The 22,961-nt window shown below is 35.6% G+C and overlaps 4 protein-coding genes across 11 annotated transcripts in view; 2 read left to right on the forward strand and 2 right to left on the reverse strand.

The window, feature by feature from the left end:
• The window catches only part of LOC100175695 (nucleolar GTP-binding protein 1), a 5,717-nt gene extending 761 nt beyond the window's left edge, over positions 1 to 4,956 (reverse strand). Inside the window, exons 1-15 of one of the 2 annotated variants that reach the window (XM_002126930.5) lie at positions 4,771 to 4,956; positions 4,515 to 4,685; positions 4,112 to 4,215; positions 3,714 to 3,849; positions 3,430 to 3,531; positions 3,208 to 3,300; positions 2,926 to 3,117; positions 2,500 to 2,620; positions 2,173 to 2,318; positions 1,640 to 1,814; positions 1,259 to 1,425; positions 1,034 to 1,132; positions 776 to 883; positions 514 to 660; positions 118 to 346 (exon numbers count right to left, since the gene is read on the reverse strand). In XM_002126930.5, the coding sequence (XP_002126966.2) occupies positions 194 to 346; positions 514 to 660; positions 776 to 883; positions 1,034 to 1,132; positions 1,259 to 1,425; positions 1,640 to 1,814; positions 2,173 to 2,318; positions 2,500 to 2,620; positions 2,926 to 3,117; positions 3,208 to 3,300; positions 3,430 to 3,531; positions 3,714 to 3,849; positions 4,112 to 4,215; positions 4,515 to 4,685; positions 4,771 to 4,818 (1,962 nt within the window). In that variant the 5' untranslated portion in view covers positions 4,819 to 4,956 and the 3' untranslated portion in view covers positions 118 to 193. Of the gene's footprint in view, positions 1 to 117; positions 347 to 513; positions 661 to 775; positions 884 to 1,033; positions 1,133 to 1,258; positions 1,426 to 1,639; positions 1,815 to 2,172; positions 2,319 to 2,499; positions 2,621 to 2,925; positions 3,118 to 3,207; positions 3,301 to 3,429; positions 3,532 to 3,713; positions 3,850 to 4,111; positions 4,216 to 4,514; positions 4,686 to 4,770 lie in introns of those variants that run through there. The other variant, XM_009864114.3, reaches the window with a different exon arrangement.
• A 782-nt stretch (positions 4,957 to 5,738) lies between these two features.
• On the forward strand, positions 5,739 to 8,667 carry zf(c2h2)-131 (zinc finger (C2H2)-131). Its single transcript, XM_002126878.4, has one exon. The coding sequence runs from the start codon at positions 5,808 to 5,810 to the stop codon at positions 8,130 to 8,132; it is 2,325 nt and encodes a 774-aa protein (XP_002126914.1). The 5' UTR covers positions 5,739 to 5,807; the 3' UTR covers positions 8,133 to 8,667.
• On the forward strand, positions 8,141 to 11,880 carry LOC100178016 (nascent polypeptide-associated complex subunit alpha). 2 transcript variants are annotated; one of them, XM_002126785.5, is made up of 9 exons: positions 8,141 to 9,021; positions 9,096 to 9,123; positions 9,260 to 9,292; positions 9,400 to 9,557; positions 9,867 to 9,935; positions 10,176 to 10,322; positions 10,816 to 10,935; positions 11,262 to 11,384; positions 11,597 to 11,880. In XM_002126785.5, the coding sequence occupies exons 1-9, from the start codon at positions 8,998 to 9,000 to the stop codon at positions 11,609 to 11,611; spliced, it is 717 nt and encodes a 238-aa protein (XP_002126821.1). In that variant the 5' UTR covers positions 8,141 to 8,997; the 3' UTR covers positions 11,612 to 11,880. The 2 variants fall into 2 exon arrangements, with proteins under 2 accessions (XP_002126821.1, XP_009862419.1); XM_009864117.3 differs by having other exon boundaries at positions 9,403 to 9,557.
• LOC101242922 (alpha-1A adrenergic receptor-like) lies at positions 11,835 to 21,889 on the reverse strand. 6 transcript variants are annotated; one of them, XM_026834910.1, is made up of 9 exons: positions 21,702 to 21,889; positions 16,681 to 16,758; positions 16,360 to 16,488; positions 15,872 to 15,941; positions 14,719 to 14,847; positions 14,239 to 14,378; positions 13,800 to 13,934; positions 13,044 to 13,138; positions 11,835 to 12,814 (listed from the first exon to the last, which is right to left on the reverse strand). In XM_026834910.1, the coding sequence occupies exons 1-9, from the start codon at positions 21,710 to 21,712 to the stop codon at positions 12,498 to 12,500; spliced, it is 1,104 nt and encodes a 367-aa protein (XP_026690711.1). In that variant the 5' UTR covers positions 21,713 to 21,889; the 3' UTR covers positions 11,835 to 12,497. The 6 variants fall into 6 exon arrangements, with proteins under 6 accessions (XP_026690711.1, XP_018669506.1, XP_026690710.1 ...); XM_018813961.2 differs by having other exon boundaries at positions 15,872 to 16,007; positions 21,702 to 21,883; XM_026834909.1 differs by lacking the exon at positions 21,702 to 21,889 and adding an exon at positions 21,042 to 21,218 and having other exon boundaries at positions 15,872 to 16,007.
• Positions 21,890 to 22,961: the final 1,072 nt, after the last annotated feature.

A 22,961-nucleotide genomic window follows, 5' to 3' on the forward strand; every position in this document is an offset into this window, starting at 1 on the left:
CATAGGAACTCACAATAAAATTCACTGGAATCCTAATTTACTTAAACCACAAAATCCACCGATATCTGTTTATTCCACTTTACCTAGCGTGCCTCAACATAGGAACTCACAATAAAATTCACTGGAATCCTAATTTACTTAAACCACAAAATCCACCGATATCTGTTTATTCCACAAAGAACATGCATCCTGATTAACGACGTTGTGTTTTCCCAATTCCTCGCTTTCCAGTGTTGAGATGGCGAGGTTTGGCAACTGGAATGTGTCGATCTGACTCTCCTGCCTTACCCATCTGGATTATCTTACGCTGGGATATCTTGGCAAGCTTGCGAGCTTTCTGCACCATCTGCAATGCAAGGTGTATGTTTAGAAATGTGGGTTACGGCATTTAGAAATATGAGATTGGAATATCTGACAAGCACCTACAGATTACTATAGAGAAGATTTATTAGTTCATTCATTGCTGCATAACACCAGAACACACTAAGTATTAAAAAGTTAATTTTCACTTACTGCTGTATCACGTAGACCACTTTCATCCCTGGGTCGCGATTGGCTACGAGCCCTTGACGATGACCTAGCAACAGAGGTCGTATCCATGGAAACATCTCGTTTCCGCTTGAGTGCTTTCCTGGTTTTGCTACGAGAGCGGAAGTGTCCCTATGGAATAAGATTTCTATAAATACTGCAAAATAGTTGGATCAAACAACAAGTGGCAAAAGACTGTTTTCCATTTTTCAAAAAAGCCTGAAGTTATAAAACATACACAACCCACCCCTTCCATTGTTGAAAGGTCGACTCCAAGCTCTCCAAGATCATTCATCATCTTGCTTGGGGTTCGATTCTCAGCTGCAGTTTTTCCGGGAAGTTTTGCCTTTTTAACCTGAGCACACAATGAAAATGAAAAAATATTTCTCCAAAATCTACTTGGACACCAAGACTATCACAGTACCTCTAATATAATTATGCCAAAATTCCTCATTCATAATAGCAACCCTATTGATCAATATCTATGCATCATTTTGTACATTACCTTTCTAACAAGGTGACTATTGGCCAATCGAATTGCTTTCTTCTCGCGAATCTTTGCAGCCATTTGTCGAATCTCTTTCATCTCTTCGTCTTCTGATTCCTGAATAAAAAATAATAACTAAATATATGAAACTTGAAATCACTCATAGCACAAGTAGATTCAGCCACGAAAAGATTTTTTAAGTTTCCATGCATGTCCAGAAAAGTTTAAGAGTTTAAATGTCACCTCCTCGTTGTCATAGAAACCAGCCTTCTCCTTGAGTTCCTCTTCATGCTCCAACTTTTCAAGTCTTGTAAAGATCTCAGGGTCGATGTAATCCGACACGTTGTGTCCCTTCCATATCTCGGGAAGTGTGTCATGACGTTCACTTGGATCCTTGAGGTCCCACCATTCTAAAAGAGGAAGAAATAAAGAAATTAAAACAATGCACTTTCAGTAAAAATTATTTGAGAACGCAAGTTTTGTAATGCATTGTTACATTTTTTCGCACTAATTTTCTTTTATAAGGTTGAAGCAATGTTTTTCATGGAACAACTTAAAAATGGAGCAAGTATAAAGACAGATAAAAGAAGTTCCAAAAATCTAATGATAAAGTGATCAACTTACTCTGAAGATCGAGCACATATTCATCATCCATCTCCACTTCTAGATCGCGCTCTGTTTTCCTCCGCTCCTCAGTCTCCATGGCAACGGATCCATCCTCACACACGGTGGCGCTCTCCACTGTCTTCATAGCAGCGCGCTTCTTGAGCACAGCTTCAGGAATAAATGCTGGCCGTGCCTGGTAAGCACAAATATCAGGGTTTACAAAGTCGTATAACATTGAATTTGTTGAAGTTTAACATCAAGCTCAGTCTGAACCACATTAAGAAGAAAGGCACACGCAAAAAATGTTTGGTTTTAGACGAAAAGCTGCTGATTAAAATTTTACTGAACACGTAGTTTATGCTCATATATTATTATTCCCTAACAAAGACCGCTGTTACACGAAGAGTCTCATGAAACAAACAGATATTCAGTGAATTGCAAAACGCAAGAGAGCAGATGCCAGATGCGTTAATACTTTAATGTTCATCTGCACATCAAACTATTCCATTTTAAAACTACTGCAGGATTTTGATTTGATTATTTTTTCTTACCTTTTCATCTCTAAGCACAGGATTGGCAACCCTCAACCTGTTCATCACACCTTCCACTTTTTTCCCCTTCATTTTTGTCTCCACACGATGGAGCAAGAGCTTATCACAAGCTGCCTGTCGTAATTCCATGATTCCTTCACCAGTTACTATGGAAACAAAGTTTTTACTTTTAAAGTGTTAACAATCAAAATGTCGCATATGCATACAACACAACACATTCACATTTATGCTTTAGGAATTAAATGTAACTGTTGATTATTCTCAACACCCCATGTGATGGTATTTGTAATAAATTTATGTTCAATATTATTTTCAACTCTTAGCTACCTGTACTGGTCCAGAATATTGGAATCCCTTCAGTTTCCAAATCCTCAAATATTTTCTTATGTTCGTCCGATAAGTCATCCTTGCTCATAACGTCAATCTTATTCGCCATCACAAACAATGGCTGCAAAACAAAGACCACTGTTACATCATATAGTACTGTAGGGTAAGATGGGATAATGTTAGCACCTAAATCCCATATTTCTTGATCATGTTTAAAGTTGTGGGATTCTGTAAATATTCCTTGTTTACTACCAAATGGGACAAAAAAGAAAATGAAAAGCTGTCCAATCTTACTCCATCTTACTGAAGATGTGCGAAAGTTGTTAAAGCTCGGGTTCTTCCAGTGCTGAGCTTTGCATTAAACAAAAGAGTAGGCACATTCCTACATCTTACTATACCCAATAAATAAAATTCATTATCACTCACTTTGTTGTTGAACAAAGGCCTAATGTTGTTGAACAAACTGAGTTGCGATTCGAGGGATTCCCCACATTGCTCCGATATATCCATCACATAAACGACAGCCGAGCGTAAATGAGCAAGCGCAGTAACTGATAACATCTCAATTGTGTTCCTATCCTCCAGAGGTTGATCCAGGATCCCTGGTGTATCTATCACCTTAAGATGGCAGTAAAGTACATTAAAAAAGAAAAAAATATTTAAAAAAAAATTAATAAAATTGAAAGGGAAAATTTTTCGAAGTATTACCTGCCAGCGTAAATATCTGTAATCCATGTGACCAACAAACAGAGATTTAGTGGTGAAAGCATAAGGCTGAACCTCTACTTCAGCTCTTGTTATCTGTGAATAAATTCTTTTATCAATCTGTATATTGTTCTGTAGCCAAGATCCAAACTCAATGCGTTTTTACTTAAACGTTTATATTAGATGGACTACAGAGTTAGTTAATACTTATAATAAGTTTGTAACCTTGTTAATGAAGCTTGACTTTCCAACATTTGGGAAACCACTTATGAGAATTGTTCTTGTGTTTGGGTCAATGCTTGGTAACCTTGACATGTGTTGTCGAACCTAGCAAGATAATATATCATTAACTTTGCTAAAGGTGTTCAACAGAAAACAAGACCTTAATAAGTTAGTGAGCAAAAAGACGCCATTGTGCTATATTGTTGCACCACTGACTTAAAACAGAATAGTAGTTTAGACTCTATTATTAATTTGAGATGTATTATTTTTAAATGCGAGCAGTTCACCTCTTCCAAATATTCCAAAGTTTGTTTTTGTCGTTTCATGATAGTACACATTCTACCAAGGGCAGCTCGCTTCAGCATCTTACATCGATATAATGAATCTCCATATTTCATCAAACGTGTGTAGTCTCGACCCACACTATGTGAAGATGTTCGTTTTAGAATTTTTACAAAAAGGGGGTTTTATGTCTTGTAAACGTTGGGTTGGAAATATAGGCTATAACTTGTAATATGGTTACATTGGTGTCTTATAAGTTATTATGACGTAACAATGTGTTGGTTTATTTACAACAAATTTGCACTTGTGGCTACTATATAACTAATATTAAAATGCCAATTGTTTAAATAACATTTAGTAATCACTAATGACAAACTAAAATAACAAAGCAATATTGACTTACTTGTCAATCAAATGTTTGGCAGTGTTGATTTGTCCCAAAGCTAATTTATAATGGTCTTTATCATAGAGGACATTCATCAGATCAGCATAGAAAGGGTGGACATCCTGTTAACATATTATAGCTTAAAATACAAAATCATATATAATTAGGCTATACAATATTCACACTGTATGAGTATAAAGCATATATGTAACCATACGCCAACTTTCTAAAGGTATTGCATAATGCGTTTAAAAAAATTAAATTCAGTATTTCCATAACGGTTTCTTTAATTAGTGCATGTCCGCCATGTCCACTGTAGTGAATAGTGTAGACATCGACATGCACTAATTAAAGGGACCCTTTTAAAAATGCTTTTAATAATATACACATATTATTATACATACGGGCTTTTAAAATGTACCTCAAGTTTAGGAAACTCTGTCAGTATAGTTGCAAGTCGGTCGTGGTAGTTCTGTTGCGTGAATTTTACTTTTCTGACATAAAACGAACGGATTCGACTTATGTGGTAGCTTTTATGAATGACTGTCGGTGTTTTTCTCTGCGTCTTCGATAGTGTGATATCAATGAAACCCTACACGAATTTAGATCGGTATGTAAGTTTATGTCGGAACGTTAGTGACATTAATATAATGAACAAACTTTAAAAAGATAAATACCTTGGAGCTCGGCACAACGGTTATCTTTTTAAAGTTATAAAGCGACATGTTGTTGAATTATTGCCTTCACTAACAGCTGGGTACGTCAATCGGAAAAAACGTACTAAAATTTACCGCTGATTAAACGCGAGGAACCTGGAACGATTATAATGTCTCAGATTGACTCTTGTGACGTCACACAAAACTGAACACATGTAAAAGGGTTAAAGGTTAATATATATGTTCTCTATTTGGTAAATGTTTTATTATTTTCTTGGTTATTTTGCACATAATTTTATATTTTAAGGTGTTTTATTGTTAAATATTCATTTTTTTATATTTTTTCAACTTGAATTTAAAGTCAAAACACTTAAAAATGGGTTGAAAACGCGTAAAGCTAAAATCGTTATCCGCCATTTTTTCGACCTCCCAGTTGAACGATCTATTCATTTGCACGTCGCAGTTAGATCAGTTTTTGCACGAAAATGATTTAAAAGTTTGAATTGTGACAGTTGTCTGCGTAAAGAATTTGGTTTGGTGTAAGAGTGTTTGATGTTCAAGCTAAACGCGGAAACTTAAAATCAGCCCCCATAAACTTACCGTTATCAAGGCCTCTATATTTCGCGCCGTTTCCAGGGATATTAGAAGCTGAATTAGGAGTCTTTGTCAAATTTAAAAATAAATAATTGAAACCATTTATTAATAAAAAAACATACACCCATAAAAGTCAATAATAGCCATATATCAAATACCGACTGCCCAATAAAAGAATTGCGTATGCAATGCGTCGTTTTCCGTAAACTTCTTTCTTTATTTACGAAAATCATATTTTTACAATAAATATGTTATTTTTAAAATAATAAAGAAAGAGTAAGATAGTTTTCATCAAATTAATGTCTTACTTTGATTTACTGTGTAGTAGTATTTCCAATCTAACTGTTAAAAGTTACAATTATACAGGCAAGTTGGTTTTTATATTTATTACACATAAATAATAATAATATATGTTTTCACATTATGCAGATTATAGTTGTGCACATTGCCACATTTTATAAAATATGAATAAAAAGATTAACATTTGCAAGATATGCGACAAGCGTTTTTCAAGTCATGCAAATCTTGTCAACCATATGAAAACGCATCAGAAAGGAAATGTGTATTTGAAAGCTGAAGAAGGAAACAAAGAATCTGATCCTAAAGTGGAGATGAAACCGAAGAAGAAAAGGAGAAAGATGATGGACCGACTGCAGGAGCCAAAGGTGTACACCTGCGATATCTGCAGCAAGGCATTTAAAACAAATTTTAAGTTAGTACGCCACTCTTACATTCACTTGGAGGTAAAACCATTTCCATGCGAGATGTGTGGGCGCAGGTTTAGCAGAAAAGATCACCGTAATGTTCACTATAAACTACATTACATTGAAAACAAAAACTGCACATGTCGAGTATGTGGACAGCTCTTCCATTCTGAGGCTAATGTGGTTAAGCACATTCAAAGGGTCCATAACGCTAATAATGAGCATGAAGATGTAATTTGCTATGATTGCGGTGAAACTTTTCAATATCAAGCTCAGTTAAAGCGCCACTACAATCTCTACCATAAGCTAAGATATTATTGCGAGATTTGTGGCTGTGAATCTCTATCTGATACTTCCTACCGCCGTCATATTAAAAAGCACGTTCTCAGTTTGCCGTATACATGCGTAATGTGCCACAGTAACTTTCTGTCTGTGGATGCCATGAGACAGCATTACTGTGATGCAGAGCTGAGTACTCCAGTAGCCGATGTTGTGGTCAGAGTAATTGTTCGGGATTCCATCGATTTGGAAGAGGAAATTCAACCTTCGGATCAGCTGCTGGCTCTGAAGTTGGAAAAGAAGTTTGACAATCGAGGTCGCAAATGTAAATATCCCAAACTGGAAGACATGCCGATGAAAGAAAATGTAGCTGTAGAAAATAGTTTTCAAAATTCTTCTGAACCAAAGTTGTACATTATGTCAGAGAAACAAAACAACGGAAGTGGTAATCAAGTTACAGATGACCTTGCTCGGGAACTTAAAGAAATTAGTTCCTCGTTTAATTTGGATGTTGACATGGAAGAAGATGACGACTCTATGATCAGGGATGCGGGTGAGAAGAACACGGAGGAAGAAGATGAAGATTTCATCCCAGGAGCCGATTTTTCTTTTGAGTCAAGGCCAAAATACAAAAGTGTCAAAGGGAATAGAATAAAGAAAGGAAAAGTTTATAGAAGGGAAACAGATATGAAATTAATTTGCCAATATTGTGATCGGCCATTTGAAGAAGAAGCATTAAAACTTGCCCATGAAGCAGTTCATACTGATATAAACACTGCAAGACAGGGTAAAGGAAAAGGTTTGCTGGGCTGCAAGTTTTGCTCAAAGCTGTTTGTTGACCAGTCTAAGCTTGGTAGGCACTTGAGGATACACACAGAAGAACGGCCATTTGTGTGCCAGACCTGCAACAAAGCATTTTTTCGCATGGACCACTTGCAAAGACATGAAAAAATGCACACGATTGAAGGAGCAGCAGATGTGGATTTGGAACAATGGAATCAGTGCCATATTTGTGAGGATGAATTTGAAACTATAGAAGAGCTGGATGTTCATAGTTCAATTCACAGTGTGGAGAAAGCAGATGGCCGTGTTGATTCTTTGATTCATTTGTGTAGTTTTTGTGATGAATATTTCACAGACATGAATGATCTACAGGCTCATGTTGACCAACAGCATCCTAAGTGTCCTCAGCTTTTCAAATGTAGTTTCTGCCCCAGCAGTTTTACCCATCTATCTGCTCAGCTTGACCATCAGTGTTATTGCGATGAAAATCCATCTCCTATTAGTTTAGTCAATGGAAGTAAGAAGACTGATGTAGATGTGATTGATTTCTTAAACACGCATAGTGTTTGCAAATCATGTGGATTAAGATTTGAGTCCAAGCAAGAGCTCACAAAACATGAGTTTGAAATTCATCAACTGGGAGAATTTTCCTGCAAAACCTGTGAATTGACCTTCACTGACCAAAACGAATTGGACCTGCATGTCACATCATTTCATGAGGCGGTGGAATCCTTATCAGCTACCTCTAAGAAAAGTCCTAAGTTTTCAGCTCGCAAATATGCGTATGTCAAACAAGGCAAGGCGATACACCAATGCAAACATTGTTCCGAGTCTTTTAGTTCAATTCGTGATTATCTCATTCATATGAGAAAACACACATCCAATCATGAAGAGAATGCTTGCTTTGTGTGTGAGGAAAAATTCCCAACTGAGCAATCCCTCACTGAACACATGGCTGATCATAATGATGTCGTGGTTGAAGTAGGAATACCCAAGAATGTTGAACCTGAACAGTTGGAGTGAGGTGTTTAAAAAGCAGAATTTACATTCAGGGATTTAACCTAATTTTGGTTGCTGTTGTGTTCCGAAAATAATGTGCCATTTGCTCATTTACATATGTGGCGCTTTTTGGCTTATGAAGTACTCCTCGTGTTTGTTATATCTGAATAGTTAAGGTGTTTATTTCGTTGCGACATGTTACATTGTTGTTATTATGACTTAAGCATTATTGTGTACATTTCCCTCAAATTAGGAACAAATATAACATTTATTGTAGTTGTAGAAGTTGGGTAAATATTAACTTCTACCCTGTACTGCCTTAAAAGTGCTGTTGTGTGCTATATCATTATTTCACTCATTAGCAAACGTGTTAATATAACCTAATGGTAGCATTGCAAACTATTTGTATATAAACTCAAGTTTGTACAGCTTTTTCAACAAAATATTCAAGTTTTTCTCATAGTTTTGTTTTTTGACCACATAAAAAGGAGTAACAAGGAATATTGTACTATGAAATATGAATATGTTAAAGATTTTGTTAAAGGAACTATGTTCTTAACGATCCAATTCTAACATAAATGCATCAGGTATACCGGAAAAGGTTTAAAAACAGCAGTTGATATTGCAGTCCCCGATAGATTATTAAGCATCCCGATTTCTATTCGAGTAACGGACAGACATTTCTCTTTTCCATCCACGGCATGCGCATGGCCAACATGGCGGAGTTTTGGTCGCAGCTGTCTTTTGTGTTGAGGCGTTAAAGTTTGCATGATTTCGTTTAATTATCTAGTTCATGTGTAATTAAAGGCATCTGTGTTTATCTGCAGTCGTATAGTGATCGGTTAAAATCGTTAGTAGCGTAAAATTTTAATTTCAAATTTCCACCAAGATGGCAGACGTTGAAACTATGCAGGTAAGTTTTGTTCTTTTGAAATCAAATCAATTATTTTCTTATTTAGTTGTTAACGGTATTTGTGTTATTTATAGGAGGAAAAAATACAGGAAATTGTTGAAGGTATGTACGTTTTTTTGTGAAAGCTTTTATTTTATAAAAGAGAACAATTAGGATTTATTTGGCTTTTAAGATAAACGTTTTAAACTTGTATGTTTATTTGTGTGGTCATACTTGAAGGATTTATATATATTTGCAGAAACCAAGCCAAAAGAAAATGGAAAAAACAAAGGTATTTTATTTGCTGTATCTTAACTTAGAATAACTAAAGGGTTAAATTTGTGTTAAAGCAAGAAAAAATCAACTAAAGAATGTTCATGTAAAATTCTACAATTTTAGCAGATTCTGCAACTGAATCTGACAGCGATGACGAATCTATGCCAGATTTAGACGAAAATCCTGATGTTCCAATGACAACTACTGCTGACGGAAATACTTCTCCACAAGTCACTAACACTTCCGATCAACAAATCCCATCAATTCCCGAGATGTCCGAGGTAAAAATATAGAAAACATAAAAATGAAAATATTTACTTTTTTGTTGGGATTTACCAGGTTTCTTTATTTAGTAAATTTTACTAACTCTGTATCAAGTACTGCATATTAATTTAGAGTAGTTTTATATAAACCCCAAAATTGGGTAACCCTTAAGGAAAATTAAAAATCTGTTGTGTAGACAACATTTTTATGATTACTGTAAATGCAGAACATTATTTTTAAGTCACCACCTTAACTGAAAGTGTTAAACAAAGCTTAAGGGATTTAGAAATTACAACTGAGTAATTAATGTTATTTCTATAATCCAGATGCTTGGAGGTGGTGACGCCAGTGGTGGCAAATCGAAGCAAAGCAGAAGTGAGAAGAAAGCAAGAAAGGTTTGTTTCACAGCATATTGGTCCGTAAATGTTACAATTTAATATCTGAGGAGTTTAAATTTGGGAAAAAAGAAAAAAAAATGTTTATTTATTCCAATTTTACAGGCACAATCTTATACTAAAACCATGGGTTAAAATCTAAAATAAAATTCTGCATGTGAGGCTACAAATTGTTGCCCACTTTTTGTATTTGATTATTTTTCGTACAAATGGTAGAGCAAAAATGATTTAATTAAACAGACGCTGTCGAAACTTGGTCTTAAGTTGGTTACTGGAATCAACCGGGTAACTATTCGAAAATCAAAGAACATCCTTTTCGTTATCAACCGTCCTGATATCTACAAGAACCCAGTATCTGATACTTACATTGTATTCGGAGAAGCTAAGGTGAGTTTACTTGTGGTCTTACATATTTAAGGTCCTTTGGTAAAACTACAGCTTGGACCCTGGACCTAATGTATTGTTATCGTTTGGCAGTTATGTTGACTATTTAGATAATTTTTTATCATTGCATATAGAAGTTTACCTTTTCATGAATACTAGAAATTTTATTGAAATTTATTTTTTTATCGATTACATTCCTATGTTTTTTTAAATGCTGGTTTAGGTATAGGTATAGCAGCACATGTGTATAAAGATTAAAGTTATTCAATTTTATATAAGATTGTGAGATCCTATAGCAGGGTACCCCCTGGGAAAATAGAAAAAAAAAATAGAAGAAATAGACAGAACTGTTAAAAAAAGAAGTTTAACCTAGAGGTGTCCTTTTACTCTATAAACCAACGAACGAAGTATTGATGTTATCATACACAATGTTTAACGTTTAGGCTTTAAACTAGGTCCAGTTTACTTTTATAAATTTTTACCATTATTTTCCCAGATTGAAGATCTTTCCCAGCAAGCTCAACTTGCGGCAGCCGAGAAGTTTAAGAACAAGTCGACAACAGCTACCGAGTCTGCAACAGCTGTGAATGCTGTGCAAGAAGAAAGTGATGAGGAGGTATAATGTTTTTATGATGTAGTACCATAATGTTTCTATGGTCCGATATGGCGGCATATTAGATATCATGCCTTTGCGCAAGCAGCAAAGATACAGGCCAACTTCTAGACACATGTAAGTTAAACAATTTTAAGGTTTTAACAAAAACAATTAAAAAACGGACTGTTATTTCCCAGAAGCAAAATTTAAAATGTGAAAATTAAAGTTGTAACAAAAATACTGTAAAAGGTTGACTTTCCGTACCACTATAAGTCCTGTATATTGTATTAAAATAAAATGAAACATTATAAGTAGATGTGCCACCTTTAACCTGACATGTATTACAGGTTGATGAGTCCGAAGTTGAAACCAAGGATGTTGAGTTGGTGATGCAACAAGCCAGTGTGTCGAGAAGTAAAGCCGTTAAAGCCCTCAAGAACAATGGGAATGACATTGTCAACGCCATTATGGTATGTTTTGGGGTTCTGAACTGTAGTGTGACTTAGCAACTCCTTTGTTGAATTTCCTACTTTTTATAAGATCTGACTTGTATGTAATGTTATTAAAATGGTAACTAATGTTTTAATAGCATTTACTTTCAATTGATTTTATATCCATTCTAAACGTTTTAACATTTTCTATTTTCCTTATAATCGACTAAAATATGTTAATTTGTTTTCAGGAACTCACAATGTAGCAGTAGCTCACTATTGCTACCTGGTGGATGAACTTTTTAACAATGACGCCCCAGTGCTGCTCAATAGTGTTTCCAGTTGTTAAAATTCTTCTTAAACCAATTTAAAGCCAGGCAACACTAGGTTGCAAATGACCGTTACAAATCGTTTTTTTTTAGTGAGGCTTACACGTGGTTTAACTTTGTAATGTAATCGTAGTAAAACAAGAATTTCGTTTGCAGTTCGCATGGCATCGTCGTCCAATGGTAAAATAAAGAACCCAGTAATATAATTTGATTTCAAGTTAGGTTGATATACTGGAAAGAATAAACGGGACTCCTCTGTAGTGAAAGGTAAACCTAGGAGTTTCATAAAACCAATGTAGGCTGGCTTTTGTGTGGCAGGTATGTTAGGTTAGGATAAGATAAGCCATGTTTTTTTTTTCAACCCTATTTTGCGTTAAGCAGTTTCAATCCGGTTTACAAATTGTACACGATTGAAAATATAATTGTATTTAAAAGACTGTCCTATTGGACAGTTGTACGATGAAGTAGATGAACTGTAACAAATGTATATAGCTAGGCATCATTCGTGTATACGTATGTATTTTCATTAGGTTTTACAGAACTAAAAACAAACCTCATGTCTTTGAGGCTTACGGGGCAACTTTAATGCACAGTGGTCAGCAGACAGCAACAAACATAAGTTTTAACAGCGGCAATGTTATAGAAGTCGTGTAGTGTACAGTAAATGTGGGCTGACATGATGAACAATATTCGTTGGTGCATTCAAATTGTTAAAGGGCGACTTTACTGTTGAATCTACACGGTTTTAGGGGGCCGAGCGTAGTATGAGATGGGGTAAGTACTTTCAGTGCAGTGTTTGGGTCAAGGCAAGAGAATATTACACTTAAACATTATGATGGTTGGTATTTTCAAGGGTTGCATCCACGCTATTCGCGATCGTGTTAACACCAGACTTATTCCCCCTTGTGTTTGAAGTCGGAGACATAGGTGTTGTCGGTTGCCATTCAATACAGCAGAAGACTTTCTTCTTCAGGAACATTTTGGTGTATGTCCGCATCTTCGTAGATCCGAGATTGTAGAACACAGGGTTGAGGCATTCAGAAAATCTCAGACAGAAGTATTCTATCATACCAAACCAATTGTCGACCAGGAAGTAATACCTTTCCCGAGGGTGAGTGTTGGCTCCCCAGAATTCGTAAGCTAAAATATATTTTTTTATAAACTATGCAGTAAGTTAGGGTAAAATGGGACTTTTCCTTTTGTTTCTAATCCCATTTTAAATGTTGAAGTGTTAATTGTTCAAATCCAAGTCAGGGAACATGAGTTTAGGTGCCAACGGTTTCCCATCTTACCACACAGCTATATATTTAAATTAATTTATGTAAGTGGGGCCTTTTTGGGTTCAGAGAATTCTGTGCGGCAACCATACCTGTAAAAGGAATGTATCCCAGAAGAAAAGAAATTATGATGAGAATTAATTGAAGAACGGCTTGTCGTTCCTTTCTCAATCTTCGTTCTTCCTTTCTATAAAAAAATATAAAGAATCTCTTAGCTCATTTGCCATACTGAGGGATAAGACGGTTCGTATTATTAATCTCTGTTTTTGTCCCATTCGGTAATGAACAAAAAATATTTGAAGATTTTATAAGCACACTCTGGCGACTCTAAAAAGCGTTGTTAATTATATATAGGGTGTTAGGTGCAAACGGTTTTCCAGCTTAACCCACAGTACTATCTCTTTGTATATCGCTCAGCGTTACATCTTTTCATGCAACAGTCCGTATTTTACTTACATAACGCTTACAAAGGGGAAAGTCATGCAAGTTAAAATATAACCACAGGATTTAAATATGCGCTCATGCATTTAAATATGCGCATATATATGACAGCGGTCACTACGCCAGCATCTTACCCAGAGGATACGAAGTTTACTATAATGGGTTGTCTAAATTGTCAGCCATACAGAAATAACAACAACCACAAAGTTACATACTTGGTAACCCGTAAGCTGGCACGGGGTTTTTGAAACTGAACTTCTGTATTATAACGACTGTCGTTTTCCGGCCCCAGCAAGTCCAAACGAGGCGTTTTTTCACATTAAACCCAAATAACATATATAGGCCTACATATATACTTATATGAAGATAGTCAATTAAATCAGTTAAAGTACGAAAAAAATCCTTACTTGTTTAAATTGGCGCTTCCTGACCTTTTCTTCAGAGTGACCGCTATTAGTATGCAGGTGATCACTACTCCGATAGTGGGGATGTACAGGAACAGTGGATAAGCAACTTTTTGATACAGTATGTACTTGTCAAGACTAAATAAAATTATGTCAATTAATAATTAAACAGTCTGTACTGCTCTCTGTTTCGACACACACCCCTAAAAATTGTTTAAAAAAACATAAGTCTAATCTGTTTTAACGTGAAGTTGTAAAATTTAAACTGAAACCAAATTGAGGCGGGAATAGTGCAGCTGCGTGCGCTGTAATGTAATTCAATGTGGTAAAAGGTTAATGGCATTGTAACAGAACGTGCCGAACAACTCAAACGTCCAAGTAAACTCATTCCCTCGAGCAGTTTAGTAGCAGAAGCATGACGTAACAGGCAACAGTAACTTACTCAGCTAGGTTTGCTGTACAAGATGGCCATCTGGAATCCGGAGAACTGCTTTCCCTGTCTCGGGCTTTAGCACCGAATATAAACATGGAAGGTATGAAGCCGCTTATGATGCAAGCAACCCAGATTCCAACGATCCAAATCTAAGTGAGAAGTTTAAATCTATTTTTAGCTTGTATAAAGTTCACAAATATTGTTTTATGTGAAAGTTACATGCCGTATTGTACAATTTTGTGAAGGTTAATGTTCCAAAATATGCATGCTGTTTATCCTTTTGAATATTTTATGAATAGGCGCGAATGTGACCGCTGTAAAGTTCGTCTATGTACAGTTTTACAAGACTCGCCGCCTCCGCCTTGGGTAATTTATAATTCGGCGTTTAAGAAAATCAACGCCGCAATTAAGTGCAGCCGCCACCTTATATTGCCTCGAAAGCTGTAAGTCTAAAGCGCTTAATTTATAGTACAGTACATGGCTACTTACGTTTGCGTGTATCAATTTCATTTTGTTGTATTGCACTGGATATTGAACTGATATGAAACGGACAATTGCAAATGACAACACGTGCAGAGCGGTTGCATATGAGGTCATAATGTCCGTCGCCCAGTAGAACTGTAAACACAATAGCTCGTTTATTAGGGAAGAGTACAATAACGTTACATGCGTATCGTTACGTCAGTGAATTTCGTAGTTTGAATCGACAGTGACGTCAAAAACCACGCGATCGATTAGTTATCACCCGTATATAAACACACGACATGTCAGAACTCGGTTATCGGAATTCCCAATCAAACTTTCTGAACTTATTTGTCCCAGCGTTGGCGAAGACCTCAATTGCCCTATGACGCATAGCCACTAAAGAGTCAGATCACTAATTACTTCATATTTTGTGTATTTCCCCGTTTACCGTGTCATCGCGTTATTGTTATATACTTTACTTACAAAGCTGTATTAAAGATTTTGTTATCTTCTATAATATATGTAAAATCTAAAACAAAACGACGGCTACATTTCAGTTTCATTTCGCATTTATAATCTCCCCAACTGTAATGTTTATTCATTATATAGTAGAGTGGGGGGAGATAGGACACCTTTAACACATAATATTCAAATAGCCTGATCGTGTTTTAAACAATTAACAACGGTCTGTGAAAGTCGTGAAGATACGGTTTTATAATTCATTGAATGTTCTTTGTTTACTACCAAATGGTAAGAGAAAACTAAACGAAAAGGTGTCCCATCTCCCCCCACCCTACTATATTATACGATTAAACACGTTATCTACAGTATTATGCGCATTACCCTGCAAATTACAGGCATTATTCGAGTTGAACTTGTTTTCTAAAACAGCTTTTCTGGCATTTATTCGCGCACTGACGTTCGACGTCCTATACAGAACATCTTATTTATTAAGGTGGTGACACCCAACAAAACAACAGTGCAAATCCATAAATCCATAAAGATTTATAAAAACAAGTATGGTAGTTTGGGAAAAACGGGACACGGGCAAAGGCGGGACTTTTTAAAAAATCTCTTTTTTACGGATATACCCATTTGGTCAATAACGCGCTTAAGGCCCCGTCTTCTCCTACTTTACTATATATTATGCAACAGTTGATATATTTAGCTTAGTCACCTTGCAAAATACTGCAGGTATCGGGTCCCAAACATCGAACCCCCATGTTCTCCTATACAGGAAGAGCCAGCTAATCAGAGCCGAGAGCAGATCAGATATACACAAGGAAAAAATGAAGCGCATGAACAAGTTATTGCTGTTAAAAGAAGATAGTGTTATATTTCTATATAGCCCTATCTTGCCACACAGTGCTATATTAGCCTTCAACCTTGACAGCGAGTATATATGCCTATAGAAGGACCAGCATGAATTAGTATTTTGATTCAATTTATTATACTGGCTATATAGAGGAGGTGTTTCACACTTCGTGTATATACGTGAAGTTCGTGAATAGAAAAGATATAATCTCAAATTTCAACGTGATCGGCATTATGCGCATGTATATAAAACTCATGTGCCAGGACCAAAGAATTTAAGGCGTTCTTTTTTAATCTTATCGTAAATATATCGCGCTTAATAATTAATTTAACTTAGAACGTATAGCTTACTTCAACTCCTTGTATGTAAGGATAACAGCTAGCGTGAGTGAGTTTCCCACCACGCCGAGGACAAGGAAAGTAAATATGATGACCGCAGATATGGCGATTCCAATGCTATCAAAAGGAGGTTCGTAGGTCCTGTTAATGTCAAAAAATATAGAATTTAAGAACGAATATGCATTTCTTAAGTTAAACCATTTTTAAAAGCATTTTAAGCCAGATAACCTCTAAGTAGTAGCTAGAAGGAATTGTCATACATTTGTAAGATATGAACTTGATCATGCATGAGTATAGTGTTATAAAAGCTATATAAGGCTAAGCTTAACTTACGAGTTAGTATTAGTCGACATTGACACTTCAAACAGACTCATATTTTGCTCAGGAAGGGCAGTCACCAGATTAGTTGACCTGTTTAAAAAAAGTCAATTTAAATCTCTAATTAAACGCAGCTTTGATTCGTATAGTACAACCTATATGTCACTAATATTCCCTTTCAAAATTGCGCCCTAGTAAACTTACATTCGTTAATTTCAATAATGTACGGATACTCTAATTACCAATATTTTTTTCCAATATCGTTGCAAGGATAAGCTAAATACTTTACAACTTTGAATATCACTGAATGACCGCCCAACTGCGGAACGCGTATTTAACCTGCATGTATACTGACGTGTGTTTCCTGTAGTTGCCTAACATATATAAACCCTTTTTCGTGTAATAACGCTGCATTTTTGTGTCTGATGTGACTCATTGTTTCACCAGACACTCCGTTCTAACCTGTATGCCCTCATTCTATATACAACTAAATGCACGTAGAATATGTTTATCCAAAATGTTTATACCAGCTCCGTGGTCACTAAATTTTCGAGAAGTGGCGTGTCAAAACAGCAACGTAATAAGCATATGAGAAGTTATGGTATATATATAGTGGGGTGGGGGAAGATGGGACACCTTTACAAATTATCCAAATACCCTGATCGTGTTTTAAACAGCTAACAACGGCTTTAGGAGTCAGTCGTAAGGGTACGGTGTTATAAATATTTGACTATTTTTTGTTTAGTATGTACTAAATGGGAGTTGAAAATAGAATGAAAGGTGTCCCACTCTCGACCACCCTACTGTATAGCAAATTACTATAATGTGATGAGAAAAACATCTTTTCTGAGTTAATGGCGACATTCATCATCACTTTTTTTATTGTTATACGATGTCACATATGCTGCGGTTGGTTTTAACGCTATATACGAGTTTAGCGCAAAATATACCGTGTAATAAAACACGTATATAGCCTTTTATATTATAGTATAGATTACTGCACGGTATGATTACTGCAACTGACTTTCTGCACGAATAATGTCTAGGCTACGGTTTACTTAATAGCGTAACCCGCCATTTCAAGTCTGATAAACCACAGCTGTCTGTATACTAACATTGATCTAAATACCAACACGACTTCTAAAATATTATTTCCCCGAATTCAGCGACCATTGTGGTCAAATTAACATTTATGCTTACCGGTTAAACAGCTGAATGAACTTGAATTACTGGTTGGCACTTGAATAACAATGTAACAAACTTCCGCTTCGACCGACGAAGCGTTAATCACTAAAGGATTCACAACTATACATTAACACAAGCGTAACACTAGTCAAAATAAAACTAAGTCTGTTCGCAACAGTAGTGTTTAAAATAAAACTGTAAGCGTCTCACTTAACTTTGATTCGAACATCTATTTTTTAGAACATTTTTTATTTTATTTTCCCGTTCTATTTGGTAGTATAAACAAAGAACATTTACAAAACCAACAACGTAACCTGAAACTGTAAAATGGCGTTGTAAGTTGTTACTAACACGATGAGGAAACATGGTTTTTATGTGCTAATGGTATCCCATTTTACCCCACAGTACTATATCCCAAAATGTATGTTACTTTTACGGAAAATCCTTTTTCCCACCCGTGGCTTCCGAGTAAACAGTTTCGGAAAGGCGACGGTTTAATCGTATTTTTTCTCCTACACACAAATATATTACATCAGCCGAGTATTTTTTAACCGTAGCGCTCAAATTGTAACAGCCATGTATATATTACTGTACTGGCCGAGTTCCATGTAAGCTATAAATAAACCAAACCCAGCAGACAATAATCGAGTCAGCGCTTCACAAAGGTCTAACGTTGTCTCTACCCTTTAAAGTTACGTAATACAAATTTTGTCCCTGATCCTTCACCTTAAAAGTCCTTACACGCCATATATGTATAAATATATATATACAGAAATAGCGAAGACGACGCAGATGCCAGCTTACGTACTACACGAAGCTATACTTTACGATTGGGTGATTTATTCGTTTCTTTTGCCCATTTAGCATGAATATTTAATGGCGAAGCTCATTTCTTACGTTTAGGTATTCCAGCACAGCGTTTAGTGGTGTACAACCCGTTGTTGTCGTAAATGGAACCAGCTTATACTCTTTTGACTGAGCGAATAAAATAGTTTGTCCATGGTTCGAAATTTGAAAATGTTAGCTTTCATACTTAACGTTTATTAGAAATAATATAACTGGAAACTGGTATATGCTCGTATATAATCATCCCTTCTTGTTTATTAAATGGTTAACTTTAGGGAAGCTTGGTCACGCAGACTAAATACGCTTGTCAATGTTTTCATTCTCTTAAATCATACCATTTGGTAGTAGTAAACAAATAATATTTATAGAATTCTACAAGCGTATTTTCACGACTATTATTAACTGTTCAAAACGTGATCATAAAATATATAAGATAAAGGTGCCAACAGCCTATTTTACACCACATTACCGTATATACATTCGACTAAAACCATAGCACGAAGTTAAAAACACAGCTTAAGCTACAAACTCATTATACGAAGTTCAAACAAGTACCACGCGACTAATAGCAACCTTTGACATTATCAGTAGTAACGTACAATCCTAAAACCCACAGTAAACGGTACCTCAAACTCAAGTTTCAGCCTCACGAGCCTGAGGCCTTTCCAGCTAACTTTCGTATCTTTTTATTTTCAAAATTAAGCTAAAATTAAACATTTTACGCTTTGTTGGCTGATGTTTCCCAGACATGGATCTGGGCTTTTCCGAATTGAGTGAAACATCAACATTTCGTCGCTTCCTATATACGAAACGCCGGCCGATTCGAAGTAACAGATATTTTTAGAGTCGAAAATTTACGCCACGATTATTATAGTGCATTTGTTGTTACGATTCATTTTATAATCATTAGTTTAAATACTTATATTTGCATACTGCTGTATTACACTGCTTGTTGGTAATTACAAGTTTCTATATATTTTGTAACGCGCATATATTAGCAGTGTATACCGCCACTCGGATTTTAAGTTCACTTTATAACTAAATGTGTTTCAAATTCTCGCTAAATTTTTTGACAGATTGCAATGCATACGCAACTGAAAGCTTTAAAATATATATAGTACTGTAGGCTGTAGGGGAAGACGGGACACCTTTGGCCCACATTATTCGAATATTCTGATCGTGTTTTAAACAATTAACGACGACCTATGGGAGTCATGAGGATACATTTTTATAATTCTTTGAATTAATGTTCTCTGTTTCCTACCAAATGGGTCGAGAAAATAGAGTGGAAAGGTGTCCCATCTTCCCCGATCCTACTATACTGTGGGGTAAGATAGCACATGATATCCCATGTTTCGGTTGTATAATTCTTTAAATGTTGTTTATTACTATACCAAAATAAGAAAGATGAAAACATAAACTTTTTAACTCTAGTACAACCTAGTGATATATGTATAGTCTTGTTGCCTGGCGTATCGTGTTGTATTTTGGCTCTTCCGGCAACTCTCAAAACTCAATTTCTAACCGACGCTTTTAGTATATGTTTCGTTTCTATTAATTTTTGTGAAACCCCAACACCATGTGCTGATAATACAGAATTTACTACACATATCTGCCAAATTTTGCCCTACTGTTTACTTTTGAATAGGCATTTTTAAACGTAAAGCAAACGTGTGAATTGCTGGTACAATTAGCGTCTACGTATATCCGAAACTCTAAACGTGCGAAACTTTATGAATTATTAAGGAGAAAACAAACTTCGTAAAGACACCTTAGGGCATGCTTATAATGTACGTTGTAACTCACATATAGAAAATGCTTCAAGTTATTATAATAAAAGATTATGTATACACGATTACGGTGAATTATAATTCTGTAAAACTTTTTTATAAAACAAAATAGCTCCTCAAACTGAGTTTAACCTGAAATAAATTCATGAAACTAGTGCCCACTTAATACGTCAAACCAATATCTTCTTATACTTTATATGTACTGCTCATTTTTTTTAATTTTAAAAGTCAACCTTATTTTTAAATGGCAGTTATAAAATGCATCAGGTAGGGTGGGGGAAGATAGGACACGTGTTCATTCTATTTTTTTCACCCATTTTGTGGTCAACAAAAAACATTCAAAAAATTATAAAAAAACATATCCTCACGACTTCAATAGACTGTTCTTAATTGTTTAAAACACGATCAGGATATCTGGATATTTTGTGCTAATAAAAGGTGTCCCGTCTTCCCCCACTCTACTATATCCTTACCACAAACCAAGCCCTAAGACTTAAATCGTTCAGATAATTGACAACGATATTAAATTTCACATATTTACGAGAATTAGCTTACTTTACAGTCTTTGGTCCAGAATTACTGGATTAGTGGTAACAGGTAATATAAACACTTCTCCCCACAACCACTAGTTAGATCTAATACTGCAGATTTGTTTCACCACATCTTATCAAGCACGTAATATTATCATCGGTTAGCATAAGTAACTATCTACTATAACAACATATTGCTTTACGTAAACGCTTCCTCTGACTTCTTAGATATTTTTAGGATTTCCCGAAAGATGCGGTTGACGTCAAAAATTACGGTACAACAAATCAAACATTTGCCCGCAGCATTATACTGCCTTATTAGAAGTCAGTATATTGCTTACAATAACTGCTTGAATAAAACAGTACACGATTTTTTCACTATCCAATGAACGTTTTATCAAAAACTTATATATAGTATAGGTTGGGGGAAGATTGGACACCTTTTCGTTTTATTTTCTCGTCCCATTTGGTAGTAAACAAAGAACATTCAAATAAACATTATATCGTATGCTCACGACTCCCATTGACCGCTGTTAATTTTTTAAAACACGATCAGGATATGTATGTGCTAAAGGTGTCCCGTCTCCCACCACCCTAATATATATGTGTATTATATGCTATAGTTAGAAAGTTTAAAAAATATGTTCTATGTACGTGATAACAATTAGTTTAATTTCATACTTACTCCATTATCATCGACTTTTCCAGTGTCTTGAGACGACTATACAGTTTCTACACACCTATCCTATAGTCAAAGCAGAAATTATCCTTCCGTATGTATAACTTATCACACTGTAAGTTACGTTTTGTAAGCCTAGCATCCGGCTACGTTATGTCTAAATAACAATCACTTTTCACTGGGCGGAATACACACACGTGAAACCATAGGTACGAGCTCACGATTTACATAGAATATGCGCGATAACATTAATGATATACAAAGCGTGAACTGCGTCCTCGGGCGTACAGTGTATTTTATCACGACTACAAACGGCTCGTCTGTGAGGTTGCTCGAGTTTAAAACAGGAAAATAACCCAATATCTAAAAAAGATGCATATTTAAGCACTATTGGAACGGTGGCTTATTTATTTAAAATTTAAATTTCAACCGGTAGCTGGCACATACAATGTAAACTACATTAATTATTCACGCGAAGACTGGGTGGACAACTTGATCCACTTTCGCCATTTTAGTACTTAGCTTCAGTTTATACCACTTTAATACTTAGCTACCGGTATTGATATGCGGACTAACCCATTTCAACAAAGAACTTGTATTACGGCGTAATGTTTTCCGGTCAATGGTGGCGATAAAAAGACAACTTGGCGGTAAAATCATATTTTACATTATAAAAATACCGCTATAGGTACACAAAACACTTTGTTTGTGAAGTTTTGTTTATTTGCTACGTAGCAGTGTGCTAATTGCATTTAAAGAAAACTCTTTTGTATTCAGGATATTATATAGAAGGGTGGGGAAGATGGGACGCCTTTAGCACTGAATATCCAAATATCCTAATCGTGTTTTAAACAATTAACAACCATGGGAGTCGTGAGGATACGTTTTTATAATTTTTTGACTGTTCTTTGTTTACTGTCATATAGGACGAGAAAATAGAATAAAAAGTTGTCCCACCCATCACTATAGAACGGTGAGAGTTTTGCGCGTGTAATCATTCAAAAGTTGGGCTGTCACGTTTGCAAGTTATTTTTAATTGAAAAACGTTCGCTTTGTGATAACATTATTACGTCACAAATAAAAGCGCAACTTCGTAAACAAACACAAAAGCAACCCAAAACAACAACCGGCAACAGAGTGACTCACAACGAACGTATGTGCTTTATTTTTACAAGGTTTCGACTCCTAACCAAACCTCATCAGAGGTCGTAACATTTTTACAAATTGCAGTCACAATATTGTTTCAGGCTTACAGTTAACTTTTCG

This window comes from Ciona intestinalis, chromosome 1 (genome assembly GCF_000224145.3).
Source record: "Ciona intestinalis chromosome 1, KH, whole genome shotgun sequence".
NCBI lineage: Eukaryota > Metazoa > Chordata > Ascidiacea > Phlebobranchia > Cionidae > Ciona > Ciona intestinalis.